Genomic DNA, 22,617 nt, shown 5'->3' with positions numbered 1-22,617 from the left:
TCAATTCTTCCTTATGCCTCGAGATTCAGAAATCCTAGATCAGGATACATTTTCAAGGCAATGTATTTGTAACATTTTTAACATATTATGTCATTTACAGGAAATAATCGGAAAATGTATGTAAATAAAAGATAATTTGTTAGTAAACATTGTTTAATTAGTTTTACACTTGTGCGTTAATCCATCATAAATACAAAGAGAAACAGTCCTGCCTTCCTAACTCCTTAAACAATGTTCAGCAATATAAATAGTTTTCTTAAAATATATTAACATTCTGACTAGTCTATGTATTGAATTACATAATGTAGTTGAAAAATAATAAACCAAAAATAAAATATTTCTTACCGAATATTTTTTAACATTAATTTTACTTTACATATATTTTGATATGGCAATACTTGTTTAAAAAGTGAAAATTGTCTATGGCTGAAATAAAAATTATGTTTAGAGATTACTTATTCGAGAAGAAACGCTTATAAGTAGGCCAGTAGGCTTAGTTAATAAATACGAACATTGATAACACGAAGCTTTCATATCCCATACGAATACATTTTTACACTAATGTCGGCTAGTTTTAGGCACAAATACTTGTTACATGGACATGATAAGCTCTCTATTGATATTCACAGTAATTATGATTATATGAAGTACTTAAAACCATACGATTAAGATTATTTCATATCTACAGACACTTTGCATGTAGTCAAGCATAACTGGGAAATTCCCAGTCCCACGTATTATTAATTCTGCAAAATATACCGCATTTTAAGAATAACGGGCATTTTTAATCTAAGTTGTTTTTACGCATTGTGTATCTGTAGATACGAATAGAACACTAAAATTATATTGAACTAGGTGAATGATATAAACCTCCTTAGCATGACTGTGTAAAATTGACAATACGATGTGACGTTTATTACAAACAACGTCGTTTAGGGAGTAGATAAAACAGTCTTGTACGTGACAAGAGAATAACTTTGGAGCAGTGGTTGATCCAGTTTCAGAGGCTCAAGACCCCTCCTAATACTAAAGTCATACGATTTTTTTTTAAATTTATTATTTAATTAAGGGTTAAAATCATACGATAAGACTCAATTCACACTAGGAAACACCTTTCAGTGTGAAATTATTTGAAACTTTATCTACATAATTATAATTAAGGGATTAAAATCGTTTTATAACTCGAAAAGGGTGTCGTAGAGAGTGAAAGTCGTGGCCACGCGCGTCATATAGCGGCACTAATCGCGGTTTTCTGTCCGTCGCTGACGGCCGCTCCCACCCACTGCCGTCCCGGTATGAATCACGCCTATTTCCTACCACAGAACTAGTCAGACCAAGATTCTAGGTCCACCATTGCTTGTAAGTCGTGCTAAGGAGGTTACAAATATGATTATAGTGTAATCTGTACATATATTACATTTTAAAACCTTGCCTTTATAAAACAAATTAATTTGAAATACTGATAATATGATCTACGTGTCTTGTGTCAGTCACTAAGTAGTATTTTATGACGACATATTATGACAATATAAGTACATTCACAGTAAGATTATGTTTCGGTATAAAATAGTTTTCCATGTAAGAACTAAGTACGTAAAATTGATTTAAACTTTTTATGTGAGGCCAAACAAAAAGAAGTCGATTTGAATTTTGTCGATTCCTAAAATATGCGACATTACATTTTTAAACATCCCTTTTCATGCCTTATTTCACTGAATCTGATGTTATAAACAGTTGCGGATTCATTTAAGATACTTCAAAACATAATTTTCTTTGATACCCAATTCACGGCCCGCCTCAGCAGTCTTATTTAACGGGCGTAAAAATCACCAACACTATACGAGATGTAACCCATCGTCTAATTTTCCCTTGAAAATAACTATGAGTTGAAAATCAGAGCGTTGTCTCTTTTCTTCATTAGGCATAATACTACTTGACACGACTCCAGGCCGAAATATCAAGTCCAGCAAACTATAATTCCTGATCCGCAACTGATTATAACTAGTATATTAACATTAGTTTTATAGTTCATCATCGAAGTGGTCTCCCAGCATGTCGGACATGTCTGAGTTGTACCCAGTGGCCTCGCTGCCGACGAACACGTCGTGGTGCTCCAGGATCTCGTCCACTGAGAGCAGGTCGTCGTGGTTGTCGTCCGCTGTCGCGAATAAGTGGTCCACTTCTTCATCTGCTATTTCTCTGTGGATGTAAGGAGGGTGGGAGTTAAAATACGGTTTTGAGTCTTTGATATATGGGTGTGTACAGATGTTAATTGTCTATTTTGCCACGGCACGTGAAGGTCGTTAGTTCGACGTAAATGGAATAAATGCTTGTGTGTCCAACAAAATCATGTGTACTTGAGTTCTGTCTGGTTTTGGGTTAAAAGGTTTTATATTCCGACATTTTAACACAACAGAAGGATAATACCTGAAGAGCTCATGGCTAAGTAACAACAGCCGCGCTGATCAACGTTTCCGGTTAAGCTACTCTTGCCGAGGTTAGTCTGTAGATGAGTAACCATACTGTACATATCGAGTTCGGTAAGCATGTTAAATGGTGGGTCCCGACTGTAATTTTCAGAGATCTTTGACAGTTGTTACCAGTAGTTAAAAGCTTGAAAGTTTGACAACCAGTTTTACCAAGGAGTATCGTGTCAAACCCAGGTAACTGGGTTGTCGAGGTCCGCTCTGTCCAGAAGCTCCTCGTAAAATACTGGTATTCAGCTGCATGCACTGGAAGCCGACTCCAACATAGTTGGAACACTACAACTTGTTAAGTACGCTTGTACTTAACTACACTGTGTATCCCATAGAACAATACATCAACTCACTCGTTATTAGGTATGATCCATGTATGTATTTCAGCGAGGTCGATGACCCCGTCCCTGTTGACGTCCAGGTCGTTGTCGAACTTGTCCCGCTCCGAGATCAACCACTCCTTGTCTTGCTGCACACCTGTAAATACACACAAATTAATGATTACCAGAAGACAGTCGTGGGAAACCCACATAGCTAACAATATTATAGACTAAATTGGGTAGCTACTTGAATACGAGTCAAATCAGCTACTCTTTATGAAATGTCAAAAAACACATTTTAGTAGAGAAATATTTCTATAGACTATATAGTCTAGTGACGTCGCGATACAATATTTTCGTTGGAATCACATAAGTGTCTAATAAAATATAATGTAATTCAACATTATTTACGATAAATTTACGTAGCCCGAACGTTTTAAATGAACCTTTTACGTGTATAACAACAGTCAACTACCCTATAAGTTTAATTACGAAATCACAGACTTATCAGCTCCAAAACTTTCAGAATCAAACAATTGAAAACACAAACAGATGCTCAAACACATATTTCATAATAAATAAGTGTTCATCACAATAACGTGTTTCATCTCAAACAATCAAGTGTCTTTACAATCGTTGTTTACAAACACAGCACAATGGCATGAGTGCACGGTTGTATCGCAGGAAATAACCCGCGGCGATGGGAACCACTGATGGGCTGGAATGTTATAATACTGATCATTGTGATGTTGTTTATGCCTATTTCATAACCCATTCGGGTCTTTATACCAGATAGAATAATACCTTCCTCTTTTAAACACCTTCACAATAATCTCTGCATCACCCCAAAGCAGACTGGCAGAAAACGCCCCTGGCATTAAGTCCGATACAGCTTTGTATAATAAGTTTTAAATAAATAAATAATCATAGTAAAAACAATAGCTTGTCTACATGATTGTGATTCGTAGTCTTTTTTTGTTTTCTATAAGAAAGCTATCTGATGATATTCTGATACATATCTAATCCTATTTCTGCTATTGTACCACAAATACATATAAGGTTCCCCTTTCTCGTTTGTTTGTATGTTTGCACAACACAAATCGAATATAAAATTTCATGCAGTTAGCATCAATAGACATAAATATAAAAGAGGATTTATAATGATATCAAAAACAATTTTAACGCTACCCTGCGGTAGGGCTCCGAATTTGATCAAAACAATGTCTGCCAAATCCCTTGGCAATCATTTGTAAACAACTGCTCAAATAGATTTCTTTGTCAATAAGACTCAAAATTATTTCATACACTACGATGCAATGAAATCTCTTAATATAACTGTGTCAAGCTATCATTAAAGATTTATTTTAATTGTGCTAATCGTTCATAACTGGCTGTCTCGCATGCAAATGTATCAAAATGCAAATATAGGTCAAATTTATTGAATGAGTGATGAGCTACATAGTTATAACGCGTGTTAAATCGTAACTGGGCATTAGATTAGTTATACTGAACTTATAAGAGTTTGTTTTGAAGTTGACGCAGTTATTATAGTCTCGTGTTAAGGAGTTAAGGACTTCTTACAAAAGTATGGTGTTGTTTGACTAAATTTCATGCCACGTCAGAGGCCTTCGGGTGGCTTGAACAACTTTGACACTAGATTGATCACTAACCATACGATAAGAAGAAGAAGAAGAAGAAAGTACTTAAGGGGGCTGCCATACAAGAGACATTTTATTTTTGCCTTTTAATAAAAATATGGTACGGAATCCTTTGTGCGCGAGTCCAGTTCGCACTTAGCCGGCTTTTTCATCACAAAAGCTTCGTTTTACCGACTTCTAAGAAGGTTTAATTTAAAGACACCTATATTTTGTGATTATTTCTACTAATTTTTACATGCTATTTGTGCACATATTAAATTCCAATTATAATAATTTACTACTAGAACTATCTATCTCCGGTCTACCGATATCAAAATAGGTTACCTAACTAACCTATAATACTAAATATATATAAATAAACAGTTATAATGTATTATCATGGCCCTTGACCCGTGAGGTAGGCAGTGCAGTAATAAATATTATTATCTTTGTTATGTCTTCAATATGTTGATGTAATTAAATGATTTTATATATCCTATAATCAAATACGCAAAAACAATAAAATGGGTTATGTTATTTTATTGTTAATTAATAGGGCCATTACTCTACTACACATGGTAGGTAATTTCAGAATTTTCAGGTCGAAAATGTATAAAAAATTACTAATGAGAGTATACGTCCCGCTTCTAGGCATTTGTTCGACTGCCCTTAACCGAAAAAAAGTGTCCCGCACTCCCGCTTTCTTGGGAAGGATTAAATCTTTTTTATAAATGGTAAGAAGTTATAAGGCAAGGAGGTTTTTGGTTAACAAATTGCACTTTAAAAAACCGATACAAATAAAAAAAAGTAGTATAAAACATCATACCTCTATCTCCAACATACTCCATGAAGTCAATGACCCCATCTCTGTTGGTGTCCTTCTCCCTGAGGGTCTGGTTGATCAGGAACTGGTGCATCTCTTGATGCTCCTCAGGGTTTGTGAACACCTGTCACAAAGATGTGATGAGCAGTTAGTTCCATCCATTGTTTTGATTAGATTACCTGGTCCATGATAAAAATTCGCTATTTCGATGATACAGGGTGTTGTTATCATAAGTATAGGGTCACAGACCTCCGAGACCATATAAAGCTGTCTAACCTGCGCCTGACTACTCACCAGTCCTGATTTAATGAGGCCAGGTCTAGAGCATAAAATGTCATGACCAGCACATGTTTTGTTAAATGTCATTAGGCATGATTCGAATGGCTTTTCGAAAAGCTAGATTCATTTTATTTTTTATTCTATTTGTTTTATGTAATTCAAATTAATACTGACCTCAAATTCCTCTAGTTCCAGTTGTCCGTCACTGTTCGCGTCTGCCACCGCCCACATTGCTTTCTCTTCTTGTAATGACTAAAATTAAGAACATATTATTATTATTAGCTTTTATTAGCGTACTGTAGATCCCCTAACAAATATTTTAGAAGATTAGATCATAGCGTCTTATGTTGTCTCAGGACTAGAAAATATACGATTATATCTTAATCACTTTAGTGTTACCGTGCTGTAACCGACTTCGGAGAAGGTCTTCAATTCGTCAGAATCTTTACATGGACTTTTTTCCTAATAGTTGTATTTTTTTGCCTTAATATCGCAAATACAACACATAATACGTAGTTAGAATTGCGATTACTTAGTAATTACCTAATTTAGAATGTCACTGCGGTCGCAGAAATTAATTAGTAAATATAAAATGTTTATAGCTTCCGTCGTTATTCATGGTATTTTAATTTTGTTGTTGCTAAGTGTTAATGTTCTAGTGTAAATGTAATCTTGAATTATTTTATCTGTCTTAATAATTATATTCTTTTAAATATATTCGTTAAGTAATTGTAGATTGACGATCGTATTTTTACGTAATATTTTAATATCACTCTTGTGCGGGTGTCGTGGGTTCGATTACCAAACGGAACAGTCAACCTGAAAGTTCTTACACTCTTATATGATTAGGAAAAACTATTTTAAATTACGTACCACTCCACGGTATGAATTGAAAGTTATAGGATTTCTTTTCTGCAAAATAATTTAACGTTTAATTATTACTATGGTAATTAGGTAGGTCAACTTTAAATTCAGTTATTAAGAAATGAAGGCGAGAAGATTTAAAGTATAGGGAAGACACAAGCAAAACCATAAAGTTGTAGAGAGTTTCGACTTTTTGTAACACAAATGTCTATTTTAGAGAACAAACTTTCGATCGTCGTCGATGTTTCCATCATACTTTTTTTTTCTTCAGTAAATTGCATTACTGCTTTTCTCCAGGGAGGATGTGGGGGTCTGTCAAGCTCCGTCGCCAGGCGTTACGGCTTTAAAATGTGGGCATACCGACTAAAAACCTGACGGTGTTCCTTCAACGGTCACCATAACGTGGCCAGGACGCGGTACCTCCAATTGGATACTCCGCATCCCATGTTTCCATCATACCTGAGGTTCTCTGTACTTATATTTGCGACATTTTTGTATATAGAGACATAAATTTTAAAAGTGCCTAGTAGTATCCATGTAAACCTAATTCACACATTTAGTGGACTAGATTCTAGGTTTGTAAATGTGAGTCAGTTAAAATAGTTTAAAATTAAGACATTCTATAATGTACAAGATCTCTCTGGCCTAACTACATGCATAGATATGCATGTAGTTAGGCCATCTAATTAAACACAAAATACAATGTAACTGTTGTTTGTTTATTACAATGCCTTGACAATAGACAACTGTGTCAATAGACAATCATAATGATCTAACTGCAAGGCGGTTAGATATAGTTTCTGGTTATTTGAGGCTAAAATTTGATGATTATCCTGACATATTTTACACATTTTCTACTAAATACAAGAATAACTCACTAGTCAAAAGGAGTTTAAAGTTTTGTTTTTGTTCAGAGAAAGGAAACAGAAAAAAACATATGATTATAGGTTTCTATTACAAACATATACACTTATAATAGTATAGTATGACTATACACTGTAGAATTAGATTACAGCATTTTTCTTAGAAAATGTTATATTTACTAGTTTTCTGGTTTCTATGAACTCTAAAGTTAAGTCACTAATAATTTCTAACAACTTGAATCACACAAAACAGTCAGTTTATCATTGTGTTACCTATTTAAGTTTAAAGATTATGCAAAGTGTAATAGATCTATGGAAAGAGTCTGCCTAGTTTAGCCTAAATGCGAAAGTACCTCTGTTTGTCTGTCTGTTACTCAATCACGCCTACACTACTGAACCAATTTGCATGAAATTTGATATGGAGATAATTTGATACCCGAGAAAGGACATAGGCTACTTTTTACCCCGGGAAAATGACGCATTCCCATGGGAAAATTCGGGTGGCGGATGAAGTCGCCAGTAAAAGCTTAAGTTATGCATAATTCTCACATAACACTTGGCAGCACTTATTTTGAATCTGCCCACAGTTACTGCACATTACTAGATTAAAAATTTTCTTTCTTACCATGCCAGTGTCTCCTGTATCATCTGGAGCCACTTCATCTTCACTGTCAACTCCAAACAGGTGCAAGTACTCCGGCCATGTGACAGCTCCGTCATGGTTCTCATCAGCTTCTTGCAAGCGTTCTTCAGCTTCCTCACGCGACAAGTTACTAGGAAACAAGGAGATATGTTAGTTGGTTGGTTAGTATTTAAAGATAAGTCAGGGTGAAGTGTTTGATTACTTCAACAGTCGTTATTAGTTGCACTTGAGGACTACATATACTAAAACTACTTTAAGATGAAAATGAGATAAGAAGCTGGAAAAATTAATCTAGCTGTAAATCAATTAGCCTAAGTGGGTTGACCTCTATGAATAAGTTAATCATTGAAAATTATAACAAAAATGCTTAAATTATTCCCTTTATAAACCCACAATGGCACCAGTGAATTAATAGCATTTTTTGAACAAGTAAAAAATATAATACAGCTATAACACAATAATATATGTTTATTCTAACATGAATCTAATATATCAGACTGTAATTAATTTCATTTATGAATTGGAATATTTAAATCAGTTTTGTTTTTGTTCACATAATTTTAAATTCAAAGCAGACAGTTTATTTCTTTTATTTGGACTTTAGTCCATTTTGCGTAGGTAAGACCTAAATTTATTCCAGTAGTATAATAAACATAATAATAATTACAAGAAAACACTATTTATTGAAATGATTAAACTATTGCATTTTATTTTGCAGAAGTTTGTGGAGACTAAGTAAATGGGAATTAGATGGTTTAAAATTGAACTCAATTATAAACAAAAACAATGTTATCTATAACTAAGCATTATAAAATAGATTTTTTAATCTTATGAACTTCTGTATATCAATAATTTATAACGGTTTCCAGAATACTGTTCAACATTTTTAGTAGCAGTTGACAATGTTAAATTTCAATTTATGGTATATCCACACAAATATATAAGTGCCTTATACTACACAAGTCAGTAAAATTCTAAGGACAAAATTGCTAAGATAAACAAATGTTGAAACTCACATAAAAGACTTCAAAATCCATTTCTTAAGTTCCAGTCTGTCTATGAGCTGGTCTCCATTCAGGTCCATCTTCGGGATGAGCTGTCCCAGCCGCCGCTTGGACTCATCGGGGCTGAGGCGGTCGAACTCCTCCGCCTCCTTCACGCTCCCTATCGAGAAGTAATACGTGAGAGCCAACGCAACAGGCACCAGCAATAACAACGCGTTCTTAACCGACATCGCACACCGCCCGCTAACGCATTCCTTATCAACTGAACACTTGCAAAACTTAAACGACTGCGGCCGGTCGACGTCACAAAAAAACGCACTAAAACAAACTTTATACCCAAGATGGCCTCGTGGTCGAAATCCGCGTTGTGCCCGGAGTCTCCGTAGTGCTCGTAGTCTCGCGCGCGGAAGCTCCCATCGGTCTCGCGCTCCAAATTGTCCACACTGTGCCCGTGCACCGCCGCCGACGCACAATACAACAGCATGTTGTGCGTCAAAAGCATCCCAAAAAAATATTTGTAAGCCATTTTTCAGCACTTCCGTTGCACTTTTTTATTTATAACCTTGTGTTAATAGCTTTATTATGCAGATTTCATTATATTGTTTATTTTCAAAAGTAACACTGACGGAGCAAAAAGAAGTCCAGCTTTATCTTTTTATGGCAGTTTTGACTTTTAATTTGGTGTTGCTATGCTATAATAAATACTCTAAAATATAGATAAAATTACACTTATTGCCAGCAAGCTAACCAATGTGCACGGAAAACGGAACTGATTGTATGCAAGGTGTTCCCCGTAATCCTTATCTATCTTCACGCTTGAGTCGGATAGCAAATTGGCTGCTTAAAAAAGATTGCAAATAAACACAACACCGCGGCGCGCTAGCGGATGTATGTTGTTTATATTTCGAATACAAACAGAGATATAGGTTCAAACTGTGTTATCCACACAACATCATGCTATCAAAATAGCTCGCTCTCCATTGGCTGGATCATACATTTTTGTATAATCTCACGTCTAAATGATCCATCACGTATGTAAGTATTGTAATGTATTTTTAGAATATACGGTAGCTTTGAGTGTGAAGCATTAATTTATGCAAGATTTGCACATTTTGTATCTAAACGGATGCTTGGGTTTAGAGGAGAGCTTACAGTGACACACAATTTTCATTTGCTCATAGAATTTGCGAAAAGAAATGATAACCAACGACAAAACAAACTGCTTTTATCGTTAAAAAAATAGTTATCAGGTGGGTTTCAAGGTTCAGTTAAATTACGCGGGGTTACGGTCAATAAAAGAAACGATGAAGTAATAAAAAGTTTATTTGAGCAAGTTATTAGCAGCCATAACGATCAACGTTATTCTTCTATGAGCCACATGGTTGGGGTAGGCAGTAAGGAACTTGGACAGATGCTTGCGAACTTCTCCGACGACCAGCGGCAGATGCGCGCGAGTGTCCGGGTCGGCTGTATCCAAGTTGATCATGGCCTCTTCCAAATATCTGAGAAAAAAACATTGAGTTATTATTACATTTACGGGTTAATTTTACATAGATTTTTATTACCAGATATATCTTTTAAATAATATTGTTAATTAAAGTAAGAATTATTTTTATTTTATGAACCAAAACATGTATTTTAACTTACATAAGTAACCAAATCCATCGTGTATAACTTTATAGTTACAAAGGCGTTGCAAATAGATTATCACACTCTCCAGATTTACCTACGTTTCTCGTATGTTGATGTTATGTCGTTTCTGTTATCGAGAGAGAATCGTAAAACATTGTGAAGCACATGGCGACACATTGGCTACGGTGATAACCAAATTCAGATGAGTAAAATATTTTTGTAAATTTTATTTCGAAGACCAATAAATTTTTGCATTCAGTAATAATTTCGTGAGTCGATATTCGAAGGAGTAACTTAGTAGTAAAATTTACGTATGGGCCTATGTCTTTCTAATCTTGAACCGAAACCGAATTAAGAACCTCCTCCTTTTTTTGAAGTAGGTTAAAAACTTTTGTAGGATATCTATATCTAGCATGCAGTTTTATACAAAAAAGGTTATGAAATAGTAACCTGCATTTCAACTGAGTCTCATGCACCATGTCAGTGGCGAGCTGCTGTATCAGCGACAACAGTACATGCTGCTTGAGGTCACAGGGAGGGGAGAACACCAGCCCAGGGTCTGCAGCCCTGCACGCAGACATCACCAGGGATAAGTCCCCGGCTGTCAGCGCGCGCTCGAACGCACCATTGATGTCACCCGCTTGGATCTGCTTGTTGATTAGGGCTGTTTTCATCTAGAATCATGATCATCGTCCTTTATTCATCCATTGCAGATGTAAGTGGCGTCAGGTAGAATATTAAATAAGTTTAAAATCACGCAATTTAGTTTAAGTAAGTATCTTGCTACCTATGATTTATGATGGGGAGAGCCAGACAGCTTATCCCCCAATATGATAACTCTCACATGACAGGCGCGACCATTTAAATCTCATCAAACACCCCTTCTTCCCCGTATACCTATAACCAATGGGGCTTTGCGAGCACAAGGTAATTCCTGGATCCTCCAAGATACAATCTATTAGACTGTTATAGCCGGCTTTAAAGATGGGTGACAAAATGCGTTTATAAGTAGAAATGTAAAACTAAATGTATTTACCAGCTGATCAATGACGGAGACATCAGGGTCGGCTGGCTGTGGCGTGCAGACCGGCACGTAGTCTATCGGTGGTACACTCTCTGGTTCAGACAACTCGTCTGAATGGAACTGAGTCGAGAACATGTCCAGCACTTTCTGACGCCAGTCTTTTAACTCGTTTTGCAGTAACCTGGAGAAAAAGAAAGGAGGATTTTGAAGTGCTGCGAAATTGTTTAGCCTGTGTGAGACGACTGATTCCTTCCACATGGGGAGCCCTTGATAGACTATTTAGCTGTAGGCACCGTCGGAAAGCTGGGGCTTATTAAATATACGGTAGGCCGTATAAGTCCTGAACATTTCTTGTCCCAAGCCAAGCCCTCTACTAGCATCCTATGTATAACATTTACCCCCTTCAAACTAGAATCCACCCCTTATTCCTTTCGCTTCTATAAAAAGTAGGTACTTGGGTCCACACTCATACTTGTAATTATCATAACTTTTAACTTTGCCGTAGGTATATTGCGCATTTTTATAGGAACTTACTCTTCAACAGTACATTGCAATGTAGAAGCGACGTTCTTCCCAGGGTCGGCTGCAGCCTCCAGCAGGCACTGGTGACGTTCCAGGGCGCGGCGGAGAGCACCCGATGTCTTGTACACGGATTTGAACAGGGACGATGATTTATCTTCCACTGTAAACAAAGGTATAAGGTTTTCCGTACCCACACATAATAAATACTAACTTTATGAGTAACTACTACCTACACATTATTAATTCTCAGAGTCAGTTTTAGTCTGGATTATTACTTTATTATTGAACTCATTTATCTCGTATCATACCGAGTACTCTGATGGAGTTGCACCGTCATAATAAAAATTCAAAATCGCTATTTTAATCTACCATCGAGAAATATTTTAGATGGCAGAAATAGTTCAGTACTATAATGAACAGTTTCTTTCATAAGCGGACATCTACTCCAAAAATATTTTAGAGGATGAATCGTTACCAAAGCTACGTTACCAAAAATGCACTGTGCATTAAATTATAACTTACATTCAACAAACGCCTGCCCAATGACCCTGTGTATATGTCCAATGAGACGTCTATGCGATCGCTCCAAGATCGGCAGGTACAGAGTGGACATGTCACGACTGAAGCAGCCCCCGATCATGCCGCGGACTGACTCCGCTGTGGCACGCACCATCTGGTCTTTTAGCTCCTAGAGGAGAGGAGGAACAGTTACAAAAAAATAACGAGAGAGGTCAGGGAAAAAACTGTTAGTTGTAAAACTGTTTTGATGTGTCTTGAGATTGAGATAGATGAGAAAGGAAGCAAAAGTTTCACTTGCATTTTGGTCTATAACAATTTGTAATACGGAAAGGACTAGTCTATTAACGGTATGTGGTCTCGTACCTCACTCTGCAGGAAATTAATGAGACTGTCTTTGATCTCAGCATCGAGAGAGACCTCCCTGCGTGACTCAATAGCGCTGAGCAAACTCTTGGCGCGGCTGTTTATCACCTCGCCTTCGTCCTCGCTGGACTCTGCCACACTCAAGCCTTCGACTCTTAAAGGTATATAATTAAATAGATTTAGAATTTTCGATTGCCTCTAGATTGTACGCACAGAACACAGTGTATTCTCATGCATGATTTTCTCGACTTTTATAAAGTTTGTACCTCTAGAAGGAATAAGCCAGGTACATAAGACAGTTAAATAAAATTAGGGCATTTATGCAAGTTATAGACAGTACAAGTGCCAATAATATTAACAAAGCTGAGGGCTAAAAACAGCTGCTTAAACAATCCCAAAATAGAATTCAAATCGCCGTGTAGACACAACTGCAGTCAAATAAAATATTACCTAATAAGGTTACAGTGCCTTAATGAAAGTAACAACAAACCTTTGTGAGATAGCCTTCTTCAACTTATCGACCAGTATAGCGTTGTGAGCGTGTTCTGTCTTCGTAATCATCACTTTAGAACTACGGATCTCATCCTTCATCGTGTTCAGCAGTCGGCATTGTTCTAGGAACATGTCTGAGAAGCATATCAAAGGCAAATACGCGTTTTAGGAAGTGGAACAATTTAGGTATTTACTTAATATTTGTCTCATGTATTTCAGAAGGTATGTATAGAGAAAGTTTGCTAATGACTTCGTAAAGGCAAAATAGAAATTAGTGCGGATTTTATAATCTAGTTAAGTTAACTTTTACGATAACTAAGTAGCTAGATACAGTAGATGCCTACCGATGTAGTTTATAAATATGCATAGTATTACTGCATTAAGCCCCGGTTTCTGAGGTACATTTAGTTTTAATTTCGTTCAAACTCATACAAAAAAAATGTGTAAAATAAAATGTACTCAAAAACAGGGGGTAAGTCATGGGGTTCATATTTTCTTTATTAACCAAAAGCATCGAATTTTATTTATCGACGTATTTTAGTTTCTCGGCTGCGTTGTAGTCAAGCTGAGATCGTAAAATGTTTATGAATGAAAAGTGCTACAAAATTTTATCGTTTGCAACGAAATTGGTATTTGATTGCATGTGTTTGCATCGATTGCATTGAAAGTTAATTATGCTAACACTAAAAGACTCAACTTGAAGTTTATAGACTATAACAGCTATATTTGCCTAAAACAAATGGAAATTTTAATTATTGATTGCTTAACTCGTAACAAAAATATCAAATGTGTCTCTAAATGTCACCAGTTGATACTGAAACAATGACTTTATAAACAGTTACCCTTCACAACTAAGTCACTAACTCGTTTTTGGTAAAATTTGGCATACAGTTTTCAAACAATAATTTCATTTTTCAAATATCTACTTTTTTTTTAAGTTGAAATAGTAGATAGTTGAAATCATCATCATCATTGGCCTGTGTCCATCTATTGCAGATGATTCAGGTGGGGTCAGATAGAGGAATATTTGTAATGAGGGAACATTTTCGTTCGTGGCTTAAAAGGCCTTTGCGGGAGTGACAACCGCGACCGCATTTTTGGCAGATGAAAGAGCCCAAGGTCGATGGTGGGTTGGAGGCACGTAAATGTCGAAGTGTCCGTTTAAAACTAATGAAATGAATGAAAACCCACTATCAAACTTTTGCTTAATATTTTCAATCATCTATCCCAATAAGGCTGAAATATGAACGCACGAGAGCGAGTAAGTCTTCATAAAATACTTTCTACTTACCACTGAGTCGATCAATCTTCTGCTCCAACACTCCCAACATATCACTATCAGTGATTTTATCACAAATACCACTATCAACATGCTTACATTCCTCTGTATCAGAGTGCACGCAGAACTCCACAGAAGAATCACTATACGTACGATGAAGTACCGGCTTCTTGTACATCTTTAAATCGATCTGCTCTTCACTTAGCAACGAGCAAAGAGAATGAGAACGTCTTTCGGTCTTCAAAGGACGGTTTGATGGGAATTCCATGGTTATTTTATGGTGTTGCAGAGACGTGTTGTTTGATTGAACAGTTGAGGAAAGAGGGTAGATTTTTTCTTTGGTTTGTGTAGCAATGTTTTGTGACTACCCTCATATTACATTCATACTATAACGATAGTATATAATATGATACAGATAATCTGTCTGTTTGTTACACTATAACGGTCGCTAAACCAATTTCGATGAGTTTTGGTATGGCAGTAAGTAGTTAACAAGCATAAAGCTTAAATATAAAGCACCCTGTGCTTATACCAAAGGATCGATATTTTTTAAATAACATACTAAAGAGGTAGGCGGAGACCAAAGAACGCCACTTGATATGATCCTTACAAACTTCCCTTGCCATGAGGCAAGGGAAGTTTGTTTTTCACATCCATAAATCTTGTCATGCAGTACAGCCGGTTACGAGTACTACACACCTGACCGCTTTTGAAGACATCGCCGATGTAATTTTATTTTATTTTTCTGAATTACAAGAGAACATTCTTTATATATCTATCGTCAAATCGAACGGAACAGCGGTTTGACTTGATATTTGGTGTAGAATCAGTTTTAGGTTACAAGGAATTAATAAAACGAACATATACAAATCAAATACGCATTTATTGATAAATGTATTTCTTATAGTAATACTATCAATATTTCCATGTCAGGAATACCTAAAGCATTGACAAAATATAAATTTATAAAAAACCAAATAACATGGGCTCCTCACACAAACATCAATCAGTTCAATTGATGATTGATCAATGAGATTGACGATCGTCATATTTATTTGAAACACGAGACACAGGACAAGGATCAATCGATTGATAGTTTAATTGACAGTTGTATCAATCGGCTTATAAATATTGATAGGTTATAAAGTAACTTATTCTAATACTAAGTAGTACATAGAAAATGTATCAATCGTCAAAAACAGATTATGTGAATATTGGCACTAAGTTCGTCTTATTTTGACTTTCGATCGGTTTCAATATCCAAACATGGATTAATAATGTCAGTTATATGGTAACTGGACGACTACTTATTAAAGCCAATACAAGCAATTGAATTGTAGAAAGACTTAAGACCGAAGGCAGATACATAAAAAGTATTTCCCTTCGATACAGCTTAAAGTCACAAAGACAAACTGAAACAATATTCCATACTGTAGCCCTTGCTATACACATATTATGTTGTTGGCACATTCGGTTTGGCAATATTTATCGAACAACAAAACCGACTCGACTCACTTGTTCAGCTTGTGCCGATCGGGTTCATCTACACATACTCTGTTTTACCGCCGAACCGAATATGCGTGTGCCATTGCTTTCCGAGTGTGAATTGAACCTTAGGGTAGGTTCATATTTGACGGAACATACGTCACGTATTATCGATCACGCAACGCCAGAACAGACAAATGTATAGAAAAACACTCGACCGTTCTCACTCAACCGATGATGCGTCGGTGCGAAGCCCATACAAATTAAGTTACGCCCGACGCATCTCCCGTTAGATATGAACCTTCCTTTAAAGTTGTGCCTTCAGCTTTCAAATTGTAAAATAAACTATCCTAGGTATAAATAGCGATTGAGAAGTAGTACCAGAATGTAATCTTATATATTATGTATATAGGAGTATATAGTAATAATTACGGACACAGTGAGGAGCCCTACACACAGCACTATCGTACGCTAAGAAATTATATATCCACAGTAAGCTGAGGCTTATTCAGTGCTTTTCTGTTTTAGATTTAGATATATCCCACTTTATCAACTTTTTAGATTTAATGGATAACGTAAAACGTCTTTTTTGTAACTAACATTGAACGGCAATATATTATTCTGCCGTAAGATGATTCGAGTTTTTTGTCTGCCCAATGGCTTTTCTGTTTTAGGCAAAGAGCCATGTTTTCTATTGCCAGACATACAAGTTACAAACTCAATGTTTACATTTTCTGATATTCCAAAGGAAATGTTTTAACAGTATTCAGAAATGTAGGAATTCGCACACTACTTTAAAGTTTATAGTGAACAAAATCTAAATCTAAAACATTATTTTAGTATGCAATTTAAAAACTCGTATTACGTTTTTTACCGTACACTTATAAGTATTCGAAGAAACAGTAATACGACAGTTTAAAAGTGCATACATGTACATACTTGATAGTCCATCTAGGAAAATTTGTTAAGGTTTAATTTACACCAGGATAGCAGCGGCGGGCGGGAAACCGCGATTAGGACCGCTACAAGGGCGATTGTTCGCGCTAATGTGGGCGGCCACGGGCTCTTTTCGAGCTTTCCAAGCGATTTTGATCTCTAAACAATCTTGACAAAGTTTAAAATTATTTCAGACTGATAGTATTCGCCGTACTGCTGCTGTCCCAACATGAATTAAGCATAATACATAGCAGTCAGATCATCAAATTTGTAAAACCCTTCGAGCATTATGATATACGTACACGTACAATTAACAAGCACGTTGTTTATACGTTGCTATGGCAACGGCATCTACCTTCTTCAAGAGAGTTTCAGAAGCTCAAAAGCCAGTGTCCCGACTTACGGATAAGTGCCGGCCAACGTATGTATATGATAGATAAAGTGACAGCAAATGTATGAAAACCTCGGTCCAAAATTCATTTGTTAAGCTAACCGACACTTATCTGGATGTCCTTAAACATGCCTTGATACTTGTTAGATGGACTATCTTAATCATTATTACGAAACTTATTTAAATACGCAATTAATAAAAGGACACATTATAGAGATGTTTATTGGAGATCGAGTCGCTTGTAGCGCTCACCGGTCGGTAACCGGCCTAAAGGTTAAGGAACGCTTAGAGCGGTCATTATACAGATGGATAGCCTCTTAGTGGCATTTTAGCTAAGCACCTTCGTATTTCGGAATTCATGTTAAGTCGTTTTCAATTGTCAATTATGACTAAAGAACTCCGTGCTTCGGGAGAATCAATGTGTCATTCTGATAGCAGTCGTTTAGCCATGTCAATAGCCTTGGGACGGCTTGAACAACGTGGATTGCTAACTATAGTATGAATAACCCCTGGTTTCTGAGGTACATTTAGCAGTAGTTTAACTATTCCTGTCATGTTTATATCAGCTTAAACGCTATTCAATAGATAAACTACCGCGAAATGTACTTCAGAAACCGGGGGTTACTGTCGCTCTTTTCAAAATTGCATATACATTTACAAAATAAATCCTAGTTCGTATTTAATGGCAAACTAGATTTATTTCATCAAAGTTTCGTAATAATGTGTACATATATGTACATGTTATAATAAATAATCTTGTTCTAATCGCCTCCTAATTACAATTAATTATATATTATATCAATGAGGTTGTTTGTTTGTACACGTTAATATAACCGAGTTATAGGCTTGACAGCCCCGCTCCAACAGTCTTTGTTTGACGTTAGTTATAAATACATTTGGGTGTTGTATTGAAATGTCCAAATGTCGCCATATTTTTTATGCCTGGTGCGTTTTAAAATTGCCTTGCGTATTGTAAAGTTAGAGGTATGTTTTTGTAGTTTATAGACGTTCAGATTACTGTGCAAACTTAAGTATGTATATCAAGAGCGATTCCATCATTTTATTTGATATTAGACAATTTTAAGAATTATGGTAGAATATACTAAAGTTAAGGTTAAAAAATGTTTAGGATACAAGAAAAAAACATTTCCCAGAAAATGTGATTATTCTATGCAGTCTTCATAAGGCTTGATAATCTTTAAATACATATTACAGGTTCAGAAGTTCATGACGGGAGCACACACGAATGATTTTTCACTCGACAAATGACAGTTACTTAAGAATAGCTACAAAACGTAGCCGAGATATTCTGCAGTTAGGCATCAAAGATGTATATAACGATAAGAATGCAGGGCTACAAGTTCATAAGGTACAATTTCAATGCAACAACTCAAACTAATATCTAGACAAATATGTCACATGTACAAAAAATAACATAAATTCAGAGTAAGCACAGAGTCACAGAACAACACACATACATATTATTATATTTCGTCTATTGTATATTGGTGGTACCGAATCATGGCACCAATAGTTAGGACCTTTATAAATAATTACTAAAAAATAACTTGTTATTAGTCATAGTCAAGGCTTTATTTCCTCCTACACTGACGTCGGTAGCGTATGTCTGCGTCATTGTATTTCATAATTAGTAGTATGTTTAATGTGTAATATAATACGCTAATTAACGCGAACACGCATTTTAGCTCAAAATGCCTAACGTTTCGGCGCAGGTTGCACTCGCCGTGGTCAGCTTGCGACCGTATTCTATTATACATTAAACATGCAACGCGAGAGTTTAAGTTATGATAGTATTGTGTGTTTCAAAGTATGCTCGGCCGATATCAGCATAGGAACAAAGTAAGATTGAACGAGTGCAGTTTTGTAATCATTTTAAAAGGTCCTATAGCACGATAGCTTTAATTCAGCTATTCTGAATGAGCGTTTTCATGCGAGTAGACTCATATTTCAGTACGCGGGAGTGGTTTTAGAAGTTATACATCTTATATAGCGCGATCATTGGACACTTAAGGCTCAAACGCGCTTTTTACTGCACGCGCGTAACCCGTAATACCGCGAATGTATCACTCACATCATCTAGGCTAGCTTCAGTAGTTAGCCATCGTGCTTTATTTTAAGATGTGGTAAAATATAAAAGCAGTAAGCACGTATTGCGGTACGTAGACTGTTTGACATAAATACTTTATATTGTTAATTACAATATTTTTAGACTATAGGTATTTGGTGGTATATAATGTTTCCCCCTTGTTCCTGCTTTTATATTTACACACACCTTTCACAGTTTATTTATGTATAAATCGTCAGCAAATAAAAAACTTATATCAATGAGAAATTACAATGTTACGTCATCAAATACATATAATTCTCAAAAGACTCAGTTCCAATTCTATATTCTATTTTTTTCAATATTTTGTGTCAAATATTTTTCTTTTATTTGTATAATGGACTAGCACCATATTGGTGTTTTCTAGACCACTCTGAGACTGTAAAAACTCTGTTCATATTCACAGCACCGGACTATGAGAGTAAAGGAATAGAGAGTGTACCTGTGTATTGTGCACACACTTGGACACTATAAACAAAGTCCTGCACAGTTGGCTGGTTCCAATGTGTTATATTAACTTACATATTTGTCACCCAAATTTTCGTAGGAAGAAAATAAGCCTTATTACTTTATTTAGATACTCATAATATATGAAATGAGACAGAACTGCACAAAATTATGCTAAAACTGCACATTTAACTTAATTATGCGTATTTGTGTGTTCGCGTATTCCTTATTCTACTGCATTTTTCTATATGACGAATTACAGAAATATAAGTATAAAAATACGCAAGTCAAAGATGTGACAGGAAAGAAAAAGCTGAGAGCTGTCATAATGCAAAGTTTTCCGTAAGCTTATATGTAGAAACTTTTGCGCGGACAGTTTTGCCTTAGGTGGATAATGAACAGAGCTTTAAAATTAGTACCAGATCATTTCATAATAATCTCAGAGCATTTTTATTTCCATATTTAACGATAGTTCTATTTCCTATATGAGGTATTACTATATCTGTCTTTGTTTCACTAGTACATAGCGTATATAGCTGTCCTTATCGCACTTATATACTGTAGTGAAACACAAATACAAACTATCAAGTCAATTGGATCTTTATGAAATGCTTTTATTACACCAAGATAAATAAAAAAAATGTAGCTTCATTTTGACAGAATTTTGGAAATATTTAACCTGTGTTGTTTTATATATTTAGTGATCTCCATTTTAAGAATATTTAAGTTTGATGTTGTGAAAATTTTCCGAAAAATTGTTTTACACTGAATAAGTGCACGTAATGTAGTTCGTTACGTATACGTACGTACACGCAAATGATAGAATGGACACTCACGTCGTGTTTATTAGTTTTAAGGTATTAAACAAGCCTCTATATTTGAAAATAAATTAATAATTTTGAAAATACACAACTGAACGTAGACTTTTGACAAATTACTTGGTGCAATAAAAACAATTCAATCAATTTAAAAGCTAATTATCATTATCAATAAGAACTACATTTTACTCCTAACGGAGGTATTAAATACTAGAGAAAAGACTGACTTTTTACAATAAAGAAAAACTTAGAACGAAATCTACGAACGTATTATACGTTTCAAGAAGTCCTTAGAATTAAATCACATGAAAGTCCACAGTTGAGACTGACGCGAGATAGATGTTACAAACGTTATATGGGAGACGCACTTGCTACAAATCACTGATGAATGTATAATGTCACTTCTGTTTTCTGTCGACTTTTTGTTGTATTTTTTTATTTCTGTGATGTTTTTTGAGATATAAATAATGAAAGTAACAATCAAATTTTAAGTAAAAACAAACAAAACTAACTAAAATTACTTTTCTTTCAAGTTATTCAAATGACAACAGCTATAACACATTACAACCCCAACTTAAGCGTAAATCAAATTTTCACCTCAAATTATTCAAGTAACAGATCCTTTTAGTTTTATCGTGAAGTAAACCAGTTATTTTACATCACAACTGCTGTCATTTAAACAAAACTAAACCAAAAGAAAACTATACTCGGGTCATTACAAAGATGCGAACTAAGTCATATCATTTTATCGGAGTCTCTCACTCACTACACATTGTCACATTCCTACGACTCTTTTAAATACGACGTAGTTCGCACGTTTGTAACGACCCGTAACAACTAAACTAATATACGCTATATACAAGTTGTAAATAAGCACGTCCCCCCCTCCCCCTCGCTAGTACCTGTGGGCGCAGCAGGCGCAACACGGCGCGCGTCACACGCCGCCCTTCACCAGCGCTTCGGTAGCCATGAGCAACATGCGCAGTTGTCGCTTCAGGGCGTGGTTCGGTGATGACGCGAGGAAAGACATCAGCTGTTTCTGCAGTTCTCGTACTACGGCTGGTAGGTGCTCCCGTGTGACTGGGTTCGATGTGTCTAAGTTCATTACTGCTTCTTCTAAGTACCTGTTATAAAGTGTTCATTTTGAAAATTTATTATAGTACAGGAAAAATGTGTTATTTTATGTATGTACAGTTATTCTTAATTTCTGTACTTTTTTTAAGCACTTCAACAAAAAAAGTCCCAGAAACTCTGCTATGAATAAAGCTTTTGATTAATTCAATATAATAATAAAATTCATGGTTTGTAGATACTTGAATAACTTATTGTTTTGGATTCTAACAGTCGGTTAATGGGTCAAAAAACCGTCATAACGTCGATTTAATAACAGAGAACCACAAAAAAGTGTATTAAAAACAGCTTAACACAACTGATTCTAAGCAGTTATAAGCAAAAACAGAAAAATCTATGCATATTCAGTTCTCTGGATTTTGCCTGCTTATATGGGAAAACGCGCATGCATTACATTAAAGAATTGATATGAAAGAAATATTAACTTATACCAAAACCAGAAACAACTGACATTTAAAACCGTAATTTTTTGTAGAGTATTCTATTAAACACTTTGCACACAAAAAAAACTTGGTATAAAACCAAAAATCAACTGACATTCAT

The 22,617-nt window shown here is 35.6% G+C and overlaps 3 protein-coding genes and 1 long non-coding RNA gene across 7 annotated transcripts in view; 1 reads left to right on the top strand and 3 right to left on the bottom strand.

The window, feature by feature from the left end:
• Positions 1-135: 135 nt before the first annotated feature.
• LOC142987168 (reticulocalbin-2-like) lies at positions 136-9,731 on the bottom strand. Of its 2 annotated transcripts, XM_076135742.1 has the most exons (8): positions 9,247-9,731; positions 8,923-9,070; positions 7,889-8,036; positions 6,410-6,448; positions 5,711-5,788; positions 5,261-5,381; positions 2,831-2,954; positions 136-2,199 (listed from the first exon to the last, which is right to left on the bottom strand). In XM_076135742.1, the coding sequence occupies exons 1-8, from the start codon at positions 9,434-9,436 to the stop codon at positions 2,022-2,024; spliced, it is 1,026 nt and encodes a 341-aa protein (XP_075991857.1). In that variant the 5' UTR covers positions 9,437-9,731; the 3' UTR covers positions 136-2,021. The 2 variants fall into 2 exon arrangements, with proteins under 2 accessions (XP_075991857.1, XP_075991858.1); XM_076135743.1 differs by lacking the exon at positions 6,410-6,448 and having other exon boundaries at positions 9,247-9,711.
• A 484-nt stretch (positions 9,732-10,215) lies between these two features.
• On the bottom strand, positions 10,216-15,066 carry LOC142987167 (enhancer of mRNA-decapping protein 4-like). The gene is made up of 8 exons (XM_076135741.1): positions 14,754-15,066; positions 13,461-13,596; positions 12,971-13,124; positions 12,611-12,776; positions 12,101-12,248; positions 11,579-11,747; positions 10,993-11,216; positions 10,216-10,412 (listed from the first exon to the last, which is right to left on the bottom strand). Exons 1-8 carry the CDS (start codon positions 15,007-15,009, stop codon positions 10,232-10,234), a joined length of 1,434 nt encoding a protein of 477 aa, XP_075991856.1. The 5' UTR covers positions 15,010-15,066; the 3' UTR covers positions 10,216-10,231.
• Positions 12,121-22,617, top strand: part of LOC142987170 (uncharacterized) — a 10,705-nt gene continuing 208 nt past the window's right edge. Inside the window, exons 1-3 of the long non-coding RNA XR_012960508.1 lie at positions 12,121-12,260; positions 13,012-13,131; positions 21,843-22,005. This is a non-coding gene — a long non-coding RNA (uncharacterized LOC142987170). The remainder of the gene's footprint in view (positions 12,261-13,011; positions 13,132-21,842; positions 22,006-22,617) is intronic.
• Ge-1 (Enhancer of mRNA-decapping protein 4 homolog Ge-1) overlaps positions 15,606-22,617 on the bottom strand; it is a 26,678-nt gene continuing 19,666 nt past the window's right edge. For all 3 annotated transcript variants that reach the window (XM_076135738.1, XM_076135740.1, XM_076135739.1), the window contains exon 23: positions 15,606-22,067. In XM_076135738.1, the coding sequence (XP_075991853.1) occupies positions 21,878-22,067 (190 nt within the window). In that variant the 3' untranslated portion in view covers positions 15,606-21,877. The remainder of the gene's footprint in view (positions 22,068-22,617) is intronic.

The sequence above is a fragment of the Anticarsia gemmatalis genome, chromosome 3 (genome assembly GCF_050436995.1).
Source record: "Anticarsia gemmatalis isolate Benzon Research Colony breed Stoneville strain chromosome 3, ilAntGemm2 primary, whole genome shotgun sequence".
Lineage (NCBI taxonomy): Eukaryota > Metazoa > Arthropoda > Insecta > Lepidoptera > Erebidae > Anticarsia > Anticarsia gemmatalis.
Note: the sequence above shows the minus strand (reverse complement) of the source record. Positions and strands in the feature narration are given on the sequence as shown.

What these genes read in the sequence shown, in the direction of transcription:
- LOC142987168 (XM_076135742.1), bottom strand. Translation starts at nt 9,436, where the DNA reads ATGGCTTACAAATATTTTTTTGGGATGCTTTTGACGCACAACATGCTG. An exon ending in TGGATTTTGAAGTCTTTTAT is followed by an intron (nt 8,037 to 8,922) that starts GTGAGTTTCAAC and finishes CTTGTTTCCTAG; the next exon opens with TAACTTGTCGCGTGAGGAAG. An exon ending in TGGATCATACCTAATAACGA is followed by an intron (nt 2,200 to 2,830) that starts GTGAGTTGATGT and finishes TTACATCCACAG; the next exon opens with AGAAATAGCAGATGAAGAAG.
- LOC142987167 (XM_076135741.1), bottom strand. Translation starts at nt 15,009, where the DNA reads ATGGAATTCCCATCAAACCGTCCTTTGAAGACCGAAAGACGTTCTCAT. An exon ending in GAAGATTGATCGACTCAGTG is followed by an intron (nt 13,597 to 14,753) that starts GTAAGTAGAAAG and finishes TATGCTTCTCAG; the next exon opens with ACATGTTCCTAGAACAATGC. An exon ending in TGGGCAGGCGTTTGTTGAAT is followed by an intron (nt 12,249 to 12,610) that starts GTAAGTTATAAT and finishes CTTTGTTTACAG; the next exon opens with TGGAAGATAAATCATCGTCC.